Source organism: Acanthisitta chloris, unplaced genomic scaffold (assembly GCF_000695815.1).
Source record: "Acanthisitta chloris isolate BGI_N310 unplaced genomic scaffold, ASM69581v1 scaffold45574, whole genome shotgun sequence".
Taxonomy (NCBI): Eukaryota; Metazoa; Chordata; class Aves; order Passeriformes; family Acanthisittidae; genus Acanthisitta; species Acanthisitta chloris.
This window is the reverse complement of record NW_008669551.1, coordinates 1-14444: the sequence shown is the minus strand read 5'-3', so window position 1 is coordinate 14444 and position 14444 is coordinate 1. Positions and strand designations below refer to the sequence as shown.

At 40.0% G+C, this 14444-nt stretch overlaps 1 protein-coding gene and 1 long non-coding RNA gene across 2 annotated transcripts; both read right to left on the bottom strand.

Moving 5' to 3' along the window:
* Nucleotides 1-2951: 2951 nt before the first annotated feature.
* Nucleotides 2952-4450, bottom strand: LOC103800943. The gene is made up of 2 exons (XR_624741.1): nt 4057-4450; nt 2952-3856 (listed from the first exon to the last, which is right to left on the bottom strand). It is a non-coding gene; the product is annotated as an uncharacterized LOC103800943 (long non-coding RNA).
* Nucleotides 4451-5161: 711 nt separating this feature from the next.
* Nucleotides 5162-12595, bottom strand: ARPP19 (cAMP-regulated phosphoprotein, 19kDa). The gene is made up of 3 exons (XM_009073335.1): nt 12254-12595; nt 9991-10113; nt 5162-6648 (listed from the first exon to the last, which is right to left on the bottom strand). The coding sequence occupies exons 1-3, from the start codon at nt 12254-12256 to the stop codon at nt 6478-6480; spliced, it is 297 nt and encodes a 98-aa protein (XP_009071583.1). The 5' UTR covers nt 12257-12595; the 3' UTR covers nt 5162-6477.
* Between the last annotated feature and the right edge of the window lie 1849 nt (nt 12596-14444).

Here is a 14444-nt window from a genome sequence, read left to right as displayed (position 1 = left end):
CCCGGGACCGGCACCGGGCGCTGCGGGACCCTCGCTCTCCGCCTCTGCCCCCTCCTGATCCTGCTATTTTTATGCTTTTCTCTCCTAGACTGAACAAATCACTCGTTTCTTCCTCCGCGATGTTTGTCGTTTTCGCTGCTTCCCAGCCCGGGCACCACCGGCTCCGTCTTTCCTCATCCTTTCCCTGCAGCCGCCTCGGCTTATTGGATTTACATCTCTGTGAGAGCCTCTCTGTGCCTGCCATCCTACCACCCAGCCACTTATTCCCGCTGTGTATTTTGGCATATATTTGCCAATTGCCACGTTTTCCATTTTTTGTTTTCTTTCCGATTCTAATCCCATCCTTCAAATTGTTTACAGCCTCTTCCAGCTTGATTGCATCTATCGTTCAAACCACTGCTGAAAGCGCTGAAGAGAACTGGGCCCAAAGTTCTTTCAGCCCATTTCTCACCAAGACATGGAGGTACACACGTGTTGAAAAGTTCAACATCCATGTCAAAAGGGAACGAAAAGCATAATCCATGTTCCAGCTAGGTCTTGAGATGACACCTCATTGCTTTATGAATTGGTAATGGGTGGTTTTTACAGCTCACGCTACAGCAAGAGTTCTTTGACAGCAGAACTGAATCTATTACTATCCTAATTTTCCTGTTTCACCTTGGAAATGCATCCTACCAGCCCAAGTGGTCCAAAATACAAATCAAGTTTGAAACAGTTGTGCTTGCCTCACTCTCCGCCAAAGTGCTTTGACTCTTTCAGGTGGATCCTCTCTCAAAGTTATCTTTAGAAAACAGTAGTGTATTCAGTGTATAGTATCTATACTCCCTCTGAAACTTGCTGTGACTATGAAAGAAACAGACAAACCTGTTTACAAAATGAGCCGTGAAAGAGACAGGTCAAAACTCATTCATAACTTTGTAAGAGCAAGAGACTAAATACTATCTCCATTCCCAAAACAAACACAGTAACTGCTACAATCTAGCAGTACTTTACTTCTGCTACCTGAAGGAAGGGAAATGGAGACAGTAGCAAGGACAAATGAGAGAGAAAACTAGCCAGGATGAAAATAAGGAGCCCTAGCTGGAGTTGTTTGTATTAGGTGCACATATATGGTCTTCATAAGTAGGAAACCAAGGTTAGCAAATTCAGAATAGGGGTTAAAAAATTTCTTGCTTCTGCTGGGAAAGTTGAGAGTTTAAACTAATGTGCACTGCATTTAAAAAATACCTTTCTTCCCATGTTCTACCAGTATGTCCAGGATTATCAGCCACAGCTGCTGTTACTGTCCCCTGCCAGGAGGCTCACTCCCAACAGCAGAACTGGACATTTGCTCTCCGTCCTACAAGAAGCCCAGAACAGGTTCCTGGGAACTGCTGTCCAGGTGAGGTGTGAGGTTTTGGCTAAGCAGTTTGCATAGCTGCTCTTCATCTGTATGCTCCAGCAAAACAGAGAGATCTACACTAAATCTACCAGTCATCATTCATGTGTAACAGAAGTGTCTTGGAGTTCATCTGAAAGTGTGATCATTTCCCTTTCAACAGCCTTAACCTATCTGTTTGCACAATCAACTGAAACGTCAGTTTTGTGTTCAGTAGGGACCTGAACCTCCCCTTTGACCCTGTGCTCCTTCACATCCAATATGTCACACCTCTTTTTCAGGATGATACCTATTCTAAATTCAAAGACACTCATTTCAGGAGTTTGTTTGGACTGTGGATTACTGATATCAGCCATTCACAGCTGGAGCTCAGGAGCCAAATGTAATTATAAGCCACAGCAAAAAATAGATATCTGAGTCCAAAATATGCTATGATTTGACACAATTTGCATAAACCAGGATTTCAAATCTGCCATTAAGGACAGGAATCGGGGGCAATGAGAGTTACTAAGAAGCAACCTGTTTGTAATATATCCTGACCGACTACGTAATTATTACTTAAAGATGCATCTGCTGCATCAAGTATTTGGTGGCAACATTTTAAATGACCTTGTCCAGCACATCATCTTTTCAAAAAGACAGAATTGTTTTTCAGAGCACATCTCCCAAGGTATTCCAGATGACAGTGTGTGGCTGATGCAGCTGACACAGTCCACACGCAGGACTTTATACTGAACTTGAAGCCAATAAAAATAACAGAAAATAATTGTTCTATGAATTGAAGTCAGTTTATGTAATTTTTTTGCCCAGAAGTGGCTACAAAGCATCTGTCCTATCATTTTTTTTACATCTATGTTCTGTTCACATCCACGATCTGTTCAACTGTGACAGGAAAATTCCCTTTTCATGTAGGGCTTCCCATTTTGTTGCCACATCATACTGCAAGTGAGCAGTGAGTTCTCTGTTTGCCAAACAAAAAAGGGAATCCATTGGAGGCACAGCAAGAATATCCAGTGCATGGCCAGTGCAAGGGCCCACTCACTCTGTCACTGCATATTCAACACTGACCATCAGTTTAACTCCAAGTGGCTTTCATTGGAAAGACTGACGAAGCTCGGGAATTCACAGGCTAAAATCCTCATCCTACCCCTTCCCGTATTCTCACACTATGAGGACAAAGTCTGGAGCTTTTAAGCTGTAGAAAACAAACAGGACTGGGTTAGGCCAGACTGACTGAACAGGTAAGAACTCTGAAATGCAATGCAAGGAGTATGTAGGAAGAGAGAAAATCCTGTACCACGCAGGTGTGCAGAGCACAGAGGATGTTACTGTGACCTTGGTGTCTGAGCTAGTTGTGCAAATATTCCACATGGATCTCGAAGTTGTGCAAAGATCAGCACCTAAGTCACAGGATGACTATGAAATGAGTTGAACTTTTTCCAGCATCGTGATTTCTGGAAATGTTGCCATATTTAGGTCAATAGTCTATAGCAATGCAAACATCTCTATGCCAAGCTAGTTCCCAGACATCCCCTTCACTCAGTGCAAGGGACCAAAACAATCATCTGTTACGGAGTTTTCAAACAATAAGCTTTAATTGCCTTAATAGAAAAATAAGCACTGAAATATATATAAATGTGATTACATTAAAGTAATTCTGTAGTCTAACATACTAGAAACCAAAGCCCAGTCATATTTTTAATGATACAGAGTAGCAAGATTTAGGGTTTAGAAATTTTCAGTAGAGAATACCGAAGTATCCAATATTGTTTAGGAAACCAGAGTAAAGATGAGACAAACCTCCATTTTGCAATAAAAACTAAGTAGATCAATTTATTCTGTATACTATACAATGTGTAAGTTTGTAAAGAACAATTGACATTTTTATCACCTTAACATCTTGACTGGGTGTAAATATGTCCAACAAAATGTACTCCTGGGGCCTTTACACAAACACTGTCCTACTACATCAAGAACAATGAGAGGGAAGCCTTTGGTGTTACAGATTTGGGGACATATCAGTGAAGTTGTAATTAATCCACTTAACTATCTCAAATAAAATGTTGGTGCTATCTGCTACTATAAGCCTACATGAATACTACTCTAACAACGAAACACTTGTCTATCTTTAAAGGCAAGATATGAAAGGGACTGCCAGTCTAGTGTGGACAGGTTTTCTTTGAAAAAGGCAATTATCAAATGGTAAAACTCATATAATACATTATGTACATCAGTTTGGATAGCTGAGTTATCTTGCTGGAGTAAGCTAAAAGTAAGCATCAATTTGCAGTCACGTTCAATTTACTGTTAAGTGATTATTGGACCTAAGTTTTATACAGTGTATAGAACCAAAATAGCTGTGCCTGCTGCTGAGGTCTGTCGGATGTGAAGGCTCATAATCAGTCATTGACCTAGTTAGTATTACAGTACTTCAAATATACACATGGATAATATATTCATAGCTGAAATTGTAGTAACCTTAAGAAGCAGTCACGTTCAATTTACTGTTAAGTGATTATTGGACCTAAGTTTTATACAGTGTATAGAACCAAAATAGCTGTGCCTGCTGCTGAGGTCTGTCGGATGTGAAGGCTCATAATCAGTCATTGACCTAGTTAGTATTACAGTACTTCAAATATACACATGGATAATATATTCATAGCTGAAATTGTAGTAACCTTAAGAACTGCACCGAGTGAGCTTGCTTGTGTTGTCCAACCAGCAGGACAAGCCAAGTTGTAGCTAAGTGAGTGGAATGTTTAAATTTAAATGGCTATCTTTTTAAACCTTCCCAAACATCAAGCTCCACCTTATGGGAGCTACAGAATAGTGGCACCAGACAGTACACAGCAAGTCACCTTGAATCATTCAACATTGGTTTCAGGCCCAGTCCTACCATTAAGTTTCAATTTCATTTATACATAGAAAAATAAAGAGGGATTTTCACATTAAAACAAACATCTATAAAAAGCAGTTTGCTTCAGTATTTCCAGTTTCCTTGTCATTCTTCCAGCCTAATTTCTTAAAGTAGTCAAGTAGGTCCATTTCTCAACCTGCTCTGCAAAAATCACAATTTTTTTTATAATACTAGTGGAGTAAGGAATAAGGACAAGCTTGACAGAGCCCATTTAATTACTAGGAAAGGGCAATACAGACTTTAAAAGAATCAGGTTAGTAATTTTGAAATTCTCTGGAATTACTTCTCTCAAAGACATGACATAGACACCAGTACATTCTGATCAAAACAGGACCAAATAAAGACTCTTCTTTTCCTTTTTTACCATTTTATGTTTGCCTTTAGAAGAGAGCACTGCAGAAGATATGGGCCAGCATTCTTTTTGACTAGCAGTCCTTTATACCACAAGAACTTTCTGACCACGTCAGCACAAAGTGCATGCTACTAAAAACACGCATCTGTAAGAGTGTTTGCTCTTCTAATGCCCACATTGGTGCTTTGTTTTCAATAGGCTGTTTCAGAACTGTTGCTTTAAAGAAAAAGGTAATCAGTAAACTGATCTTTTCAGACTTGTTCTCCCAAAGAACACGAAGGCTGTGACTACCTATATGAAAATCAATTAAATTATGGATCATCCTGCACTTTTAATATTCTGATTTCATTCAACAAACATGCTTTCAAATGCATCAAGTCACCTGTCTAATATCAACTATGTATTTTGCCTGTCTAGTACTTACAACCTGCATAATACAGGTGAACTCAAGTTCATTCCTATTTTCTGATATGAAAAGTCACCTATTTCACAATAGGTCATTATATAAATACCATTTCCATACATCTGTTTCCCCAAAGCCAATGAGGGGTTGCTGTATCATGAAAAGGAGATAGTTTACTACCTCTTCAGGAGTCCAAGAAGAAAATTAGACCTTTCTGCTTCCAGAAGTCTAAAATAGCCCAAAGACAATTTTATATCAGACCTTAGTGAGCCCAGATTTGCTGTCTGCCACCCAGGCAGCTCTCTACAACAGTACATTTAGCCATCTTCCATGTCATCAGACAGAGCATTTCAGCTTTAAAAGCTTAAACAGCTGCTGTTTAAGCTGAACAGAAAGGGCACTTGCCTGCAAAAATAGGTACAAATTCCAGATTTATATTTGAATGCTGGACATTGTCGGGAAATTAAATATACAACCGCAAAAGTATAGGGTTCAGTCAAGTGTAAATGTGTTTCACAAAGTTCAGGTAGACAATTTTCACTTTCAGTAGGAAGATTCTGGGCTCTCAGTTTCAGGACAAGACTTTGAAAGATACAGAATCACTTGTGCTTTGATTGGCACATTATCTGCTTTTTAAAATGTAAAACTAATAGACGTTTGCAAAAGGTTGTGCAAAACTATTGTATTTACAAAAAATGGCACAAGAGTGAATTCAACAGTCTATGCACATGCACACTTCATTCACATCTTCAACAAAAGTGTGTCCTAAGCTACGGAACTGAAAAGAATACCAGCTTCAACAGGCAGTTGTCAATAAGCACTAGGTTCACAAGAGTTACACCAGAATGGGCAAATATTGCCCAAGTAAAAACTCTATTGTTAAAGCTGAAACAGGTTTAAGGCCGTTCAAGTTCAAAAGCAGAAACAAAATTCAATCAGAGCCCTGTCTTGGTTTTTGTACATGCTTTACCATCTAGCAACTTGTGGTCTAAACCTCTATTTTAGACAACAAACCCAAACACGGAAGAAAAACCCAACACAACTGGAGGTTATATTAAATACAAATATGCTGTAATTAAGATGAAATAACAAAAGCAGAAACATTAGAAGTTGTAAAACTTGCGATGTCACTTGCTGGAACCAGTCCTACACTAGGAAATGGGCAATATGTACATTTTCAAGTAGATTACATTGCTCTAACCAAACCTGTCCTTTTTAATCAGTGCATTGTTCTCAACTAGTCCAAATACTACACGTTTTACTCTTAACAGTATTCCCTTACAATAGCAGCACATGCTATCGCTACCTGCAAAGCTGTCAGTCTCGTGACTTAGTGTAAGAAAGAAAAAGGGGGATGTGAGGGTGAGAAATAACTATTAAGGAGAAATAACAGGAATGAGAATAATCATGCAGTTCAGCTGTTCTGGTCAGCCAGCCAGCTTGCTAGCAACAAGAGATGGTTTCCGCTGTGGAAGATCCTGTGGAGTAGGAATATGGTCACCAGTGACTTCTGTCTTGTCAGGAGCTGCAGTAGGCAGTTGTTTGTTCTTCATCTTTGCTTTAGCCATGTTGTAATCACCAGAATCAAAGTATTTTTGCTAGAAGACAAAACACAAATATATTTAAAAGCTTGAAATCTTATCAGATGTATATACTGAATTACATCTTTAAACAAGTATTTTAAATTTTAAAAACAGTTGTAACATCTTCCCAATTCATCAAGGTAGCTCTATGTCCATTAAAAAAAAGACATTAGTAAGACTATTAGGCACAGATAGCTAAACTCTTAATATCAGGTAAGTACACAGCTAATGTTTTACGTGTACCATTGAACTCACACCATATATGAACATTATTTTTGCCTTGTTTATCCTAAACGCTCATCTCCCACAACTGAAGCCTTGGGGTTTGTAAATTTTGTTGCAGTGAAGAAGTTCTGCTACACAGAATAACCAAACAATGCATGAACTGAAGCTGAAGAACAGAGCCTGCTCTATCACACCAGATCAAAGTAGCACGACACTGCAGGCCAGCAAGAAAACCTCTTCTCTGTATACATTAAAACAGTAAAATTATAAATCCTAAAGTCTCCAAACCAATTATTTAGCAAAGTCAAATCTACTGCACAGTCCTTCTGAAAAGCACTATGTGAAGGAAATTCTTATCCCACATTCCAGGGTTTTTTCTGAATACAAAAGTAAATTCAGTATTCCTCCAAAATAGTGTTCCTTAATATATCAGCAAAAATTTTATCATTACCTTTAAGAGCCTTTTTTGTTGTCAGACTTCCCAAAATACTAAGTTATCTATGGATGTTAAAGCCAAATGACTGTTATTTATCTGCATCATGGCAAGATGAGGCATGGAATTTCGTCCAAGCTCTGCATCAAGTCTTCAACTGCTCACTGAGATAACTTGGAAGGAAAGTTATGTGTTTTTTAGATCTTACCATGAGGTCTGCCATTAAGGTACTTGCAACTCATGATTTTGAGCAGATTTCATGTGGCAAAAAAACCCCTAGATTCAGGATTAAGATTTACAGCACTAACTGCTGCTTACAATCACAATCATCTCTGCAGAGAAGCCCACAGTTACCTTTGTACAGTCCTCAGCCAGCTAACAACAGCCATCACTATCTGCTATGTCTAAGTGCTTCCAGGCAGCATACTGCCACCATACAGCTTATTTTGTATGAGTACTAACCAGCTGCAAAATGTTCAGTAGCAGCAGTTTAAAGACCTGACTTAACAGGGTTTTACCAAAGGGGGAAGAGGTTGTTCAGGCAGAGCCTGCTGAAGGAGGTTATCAATATTCCCTGCCAGAGCCTTGAAGTTACCAAATCTATTTTTCCCATGCAGACACTAGTACATCTGAATCACTTTTATTCATAAACCTTCCCAACTCAAACTTTTTGATGGTGTAATCCCTATTTACACCACAGTGTTCTAGCACTACATCTGCAGTTTAGACCTCACGTTAGAACATAATCTTGTTTGGAAAAAGGCTTTCATATTTCGCCCTTCAAGCCTGAAGCAACCAAAGGAAACTTTTAAGCAGCAGCTGGGTAATAACACAATCACACAATCTCTGGATATGTTACAGCTGTTAACAGGTATCTATTTCTGTCCATGTGAGTTCCAAAGAGAATCCCTCCACAGGAGCATGGTGTAGCATTGTTCTTGTCTACTATTATTCTGGAGAAAGTGTGTTAATAATGGTGTGTGCACACAATGCAGAATATTCCTGGACAGCAAATATGAATTGGCAGAGCATGTCCTAACTGTCAAATCAAAGAAAATTTGGGCTACAGCTAACCACATACATTGAGAATATCTGAGAAAACCTACCATCCTTCATGCATTAGAATATCAGTCCATTTCTTCCTTTTAACTTATTTCTGTATTTTCCTGATTCTAGCTTCTCATAGGTGGCCTGTATTTGATCATCCCTTTCAAACTGATTATGTCTGTCCAGGTGTCTTCGTGTCAGAAACACTACCTCCAAGCATACACACTATCCTCACTCTATTTTAAACTTCAGCAAGCAGCCCGAAGTACACCAGGCCCTGTATCAAGTAAAGATGCCTCTTCATTTAAAGCACTGAGCACACTGAACAAAAATAATAAAAGATAAAAAGGAAAGCAGTTATTACCACCAGATCAGGAACTGAAGAAGGCAGATTGTGAATTGGAATCCACAATTTTATGTCATCTTTCAAAGTAGCACAAGTCAGTTGAGATGGCCATTGATCTACCTCTGCTCAAATGTGTGAGTACATCGCAACAGCCTTTGCATCCAATCGCGTATCATCAACGTGAAGATGCTGTACTTGCTGGTGGCAAGTGTAAGCAGTCATAATTCCTTATGGCTATCAACCCCTGGTGAGTGAATGCTGGTCTGTTTTCCTGAATTATCATCACAATACATACTTACCCTCTCCCCCTCCGTGTCTACACGTGTTGAACCCACTGAAGTCTCACTTGGGCTGCCTTTGACCATGTAACAGCATAACTCAAAGGGAGTCACCTCACCTACCACCTGCCCGTGCCCAGCAGCCATTAACAATGCTGCATATGCTCCAATTTATGACAGAAAGATTATTCAAAAAAACCTGCCAACAGTAACAATTCCCAGGAGATGTTACCAGATAGCACAGAATTAGATCAGCACTGAACTCCAACAGCTGGTTTGCGAAGGACTTATACTTGGAATCACTGTTTGTACTCAAAGGGCCTAGACAATAGTAAAAGAAAAACAACAGTGTGACAGCAGTGAAAGCACCATCAGAAGTAGTGACATACTATGATTAGTCCAAGAACAGAGTTCTAGCATGGCTGAAGGGCATTACATAATCACTATATGAATAATTAAACTAAAAAAATAAACAGTCGAATAGCTAAGAAAATGGTTAGATGTGGAACAATATTGAAATGTTAACTCACTCCTCATTCTTCTATCAATATTTTTTGGTCAGGGTGTATATCCAGAATCATACCACCACTCTCAAATCACTAGTGTCAGACAATGCCTGGTGTGAGAACAGGCACTGAACTCTCATGTGCTAAAAACATGGATAACAAGAGGGGATATACGTTTTGGGGGGCATAAGAATGGGCAAGATAGATAAAATCACTACAAAATAGGGATGAGGTTCTAACCCTTGGTGTTTGCTGTAATGTTTTCCCATGGAGTCTAGAAGCTTCTAAGTTTAATTTTTCATAACAAGTGTGGTTGAGCCACTGATGCTACAAACAGCTATCCTGCCAACCTGGCATTTGCTTTGTGGAAAAACAATTATCTTCCTTGTGCTTTCATGAAATTTACATCTCTGAGGACTCTTTCACCATGCAAAGGCCTGTGGAGTGGAAAAAAACCCCAAACAAGAGACACATGAATTTTGGAATTTTTTGTCCATACCCTGTGGACAATAAAGAACTCACTCCTTTTTGAAGCCTCTTCCTCAAGAAGTCTGAGCCTCCTGGCTTCTGGCCCAGATGAGGATATCTTGCTTTCAATTTTGCTTCTTCAGCTTTTTCTGGACTGATCACCTTATCCTCCATTTCCTGAAAGACAGTGACAGATACTGTAAATGAAATAAACAGCAATGAACTACTTATGCAGAATACCTTTGCAGGTGGTACACCCACATGCCCACTGCTGCTACCAAGTGAGCATATCAAGTATCTGATTAGGCATTTTCATATGTTCTCTCTCCAAACCTGACAGCAACTGTAGGAGTTCAGCCTCTCATCTTAGATACCCTTCCTGGAGACGTGTGCGCATTTCCCTCTCAAAGAGGTCTGTTCTAAATCTGAATTGCTCCATTTTGAACAAAAATCCCCAAACAAAACACAAGACTTTATTTTTTTTTTCGTCAAAACAAAGGCTCCACTAAGAACAAACAAATGCTCAATGCTGGGCAAGAGCCACAGGACTTTTTTTCCAAATGTCTCTGTTTCATCATGTAGCTGCAGACAGACTAGTGCCTGCATTGCCACACTGATCTGTATGACTGCTCTGTCATGTGTTGATATGCTCTGTGAAAGTCTCAAAAACATGCCTGCTGTCCTATTAATAGCAATACTGTATTTCTCTATACATGTCTATAATTATCCTAAGATTCTGAGGATGAAGACAGGTAAGTAGTACATTTGTGTCAAAATGCTTATTTTATGAGTAAAATATGGATGCTCAAAATAATCATTTGTAGATAGCCATTTGGCAAAACTCTAATTTGCTCACTGGCTACTTCACACTCATCTGTTCTGGTCCATGTAGCAATTTGATGTATGAAGTACAATTTACTCCACTGGATCATTTCTAAAGTATCTTCTCTTCAAACTTCTTGGTTTGCTCTTTCCAGGATTTGGCCACAGCCACATTTATTTTTTTAATGCAAACCATTTCTAGTTCAGGGAAAACATATAATGATTTGCACTCAGTGCTGTAGGGTTGAATTGTTATTACCACCTGAAGTCACAGAAAGACTTTTAAGCAGGAAGAATTGCCACTGGAATCAGGAGGGCCTTGTTCACCTGTGACTAAGGTTTCACAACCACTTACAGCTGCTTAGGCAGCCCCTTCACACTCTTTTCCATCCCTGTCATCATCCCTTGCACTGCATCAATCAGATGACTGGCTGTACTCCCCAGCAATAGGTTACAGAAATTAATTCCATAGAAAAATAACAATTTATCTTTTTTTTTCTTCTCCCCTTTTCAGGCTGTTTCACTTGGATCCATTTCCACAGTCTGGATCACCAAGCAGCTACACAAACAGGTATGTTAGCCCCGCAGCAGGGAGACAGAGGAACACAAGGAGCTGGAAGCTGTGCAAGCCAGAACTGCCAAAGAACTAGAGCCACCTCACTAGCCTATCCTAGGTGCTCTCCTCTCTCTCTTATAAAAGCTTGAAGGTGTATAATATTCAACACCTTTCTGGTAAGAAGTCTCAGAAACAAAGATTATAACACATTTAGCATATAACACTGTCCAGTTGCCCTATTAGGCCAAGACTTCTCAAGGACAGCTTTGTACAGAGAGAACCTGAATTAACAGTTCTCCCAAGGAAAGACAGAAATTCTCCTAACAGTTTAAGAGACACTTCTATCACAACAGGGTACAATGCTTTTTATTACGTGAAAAAGCAGTTAGGGCAAAATACAAATAATACCAGGTTTTCCTGACACTACTGAACACAGAACTACACCATTTCTCACTACACAATATCATACCAGCCAAGACCACAGTTTTCATGCTTTATACAGACCATCCAACTTCTGTTCTTCCCATTGTGGTTCATTAACACGCCGACACTGACTGGATTTTCTCAAAACTAATCCTTTCAGCTCCACACACTCAACATCTAATGCTGAATCACTGGGTACTCACTGCTGAGCCAACAGACAAAGCATTTGAGGGGACATATTTTGCCACCAAAATCCAAAAGGAAGTATTTTTTTTTAAGACCAGAGGACCAACAATAAATAGCTTATATAAATATGCATTCATGGTGGATCAAAGGAGACATTTATGCAAACTCACAGGGCTGACAAATTATCACACAGCAGCAACACAAACACAAAATACTGTGTTACGCATCAATGCAGCTGAAAAGGACACAGAGCACAGGCACCCACTCCTCATGCCCAGGAACAGCTCAGACTCACAAAACTAAGGAAGACGAACGGGCAAATTTCAATACCATGACTTGGGGTGACAAACAAAACCAGCTGACAGTTTCAAAAAATACTTAAGACAACAGTTCTTCACATAAAATACAGTGAAGCTGCAGAACTTGCAGAAGGATACAGGATGCCAAGAAATCAGATGGATTCAGAAAGCAAGTCGATATGTTCATTCGCAGCTCAGAAGGCTTTTAAACCACAGATTGCTGAGACCTGGGTGAGTTTTCCTGGGTCTTCACTGCCTGCACGTCCTGACCTTCTGTTCTTCTGGGGACTAGATGGTATTGAGCCCTCTTGGAGATGTGCTGTCGAGCCACAAAGACTTTAACCCAAGCCACTGATACATTTAGAACATTCTCCCTTGAGCTACAGAAGCAACAACCAAGTGACTAACAAATGATTGGGGAGTGGGCGGAAATCAAGATATACCACACACTCTTCTTCCTGGTGACAACCACACAAAAGTTATAATTTTAGTCCTCTGCAGGAATCTGACACAGCTCATGAAGTCATTAAAATGATCTGCCAGGAAGGCAGTAGTTACCTAACTCATTTAAAGATAGATCTGCTTTTAATCTTTGTAGAGGCACCAGCAGCATAAAGTTCTATACCTGCTGGAGAAGTGACCTGTGTGGCCTTTTAAAATTTGCTGTGAACAGCTCTTTAGCAGAAGTCATCAGACAAAATGCAAAGCAGATAATGGGAAAAACATGGCAACAACACAGTCCTACAGCAAACTGATGTGGCAAAAGCTAGTTCAGCAACAAAATGCACCACCTCTAACAGCTTCCTGAGAAACAGAGGCTTTTAAGGCAAAGAGAGTCAGTCAACCAAGCATATGTTCTTCTATGACTAAAATTTCTTTGTTTTTGAACTTCCCCCTTGCCACTGTCCTGAGTTTTCACACTGGGAACAGGAAACACTGCTCTTTGGCAAATGTTCAGTTTCTATCACCCTTCAGTTCAAACCCTTCCTCACTCAGCACAGGCACAGCCTGCCCACAGCATGTCAGAGGAGTTTAGAGAACAGCTCTCATCATGGAAACGCTGCCTCCAAGTTCATGTAGGGGCGTCATCTGTTTTAAGCCTACATATGGGTAAGTACTGCAAAATGGGTTGTTTATGTAAGTATTTCAGAGCTGAGCATTAACCGAGTCAATGTTCAGTTCTGCCTGCCCAGACAAACAGCTTCAGTGCAAGTTAATACTGCAATGTCATAATGGCAGTGGTATCACAGTACCACACTATAAAAGTAAAGTTTTTTATTTTATGGATGTTATATGATTTTTCTTGAACATCTTATCAGACTAAAACTAAACTAGCAGATCAGTCAGGAACTCCTGTCTCAAAAAAAAAAAAAAAAAGTAATTTTTCCAAATAGTGCACAAACACTGTATTTCAAGACTTCAGTCTGAAAACCAGTTAGTAAAACCAGCCTCAGCTGCCTGACTTCATCAGAACACACTAGAAAGCATCACAATAAACTTGCTACCACATGTTTAACTATGCTCTTATTACAGAGCTATTCTAGGAGTGCTGCATAGGCCAGGGACTTATTTTTATAGGCTTTGAACAGGAACAGTATCCCTTCAGCAGCCTACCTAGCATGAACATTAGCTCCCACTGCAGAACACACCTATTTAAGAGAGATTACAGACCTGCCAAAGCAGCTGGGGCTGATTACTGCCCCTACAGAGAAGGGATCACTCCATATTAACCCCCCAAGCTCCACTTGTGCCACTAACTCACATTACAAACTGTAAATTATTTAACAAAAACTACACTGCTGAGGTAGATTAAGCTTTTCTCTTTCAGCGTCCTTCAAAGCAGCACTTATGTTTCATAACTTCTCCTGGTTGGAAACAGCCCCTGGAAACTGCAACTGGGTTCATACAGTAACGACAAGACTGACAAACGGCTGCAGTATGTCACACCAAAGTCATCTGTGGAGCCAAACCCCACTTATGAGACTATACATTAGCTAGAGATGACATAACAGGGACATCACGAGATAACGCAGAGTTATTGTCTAAGAGCCTTAACTAGCACAGGGCACGGTCGCTGTGTATTGAGTATTTCTCCTCCTAACTAGCTCACAGGACAAGCTGAGCATTTTCTAAAGTGAAACAATCGTTCAGCGAACGGATTATCGCAGGTCTCCGGCGCTGCGATAGTGACACCCCCCGCGGGGACGCCGCGGGCCGCAGCG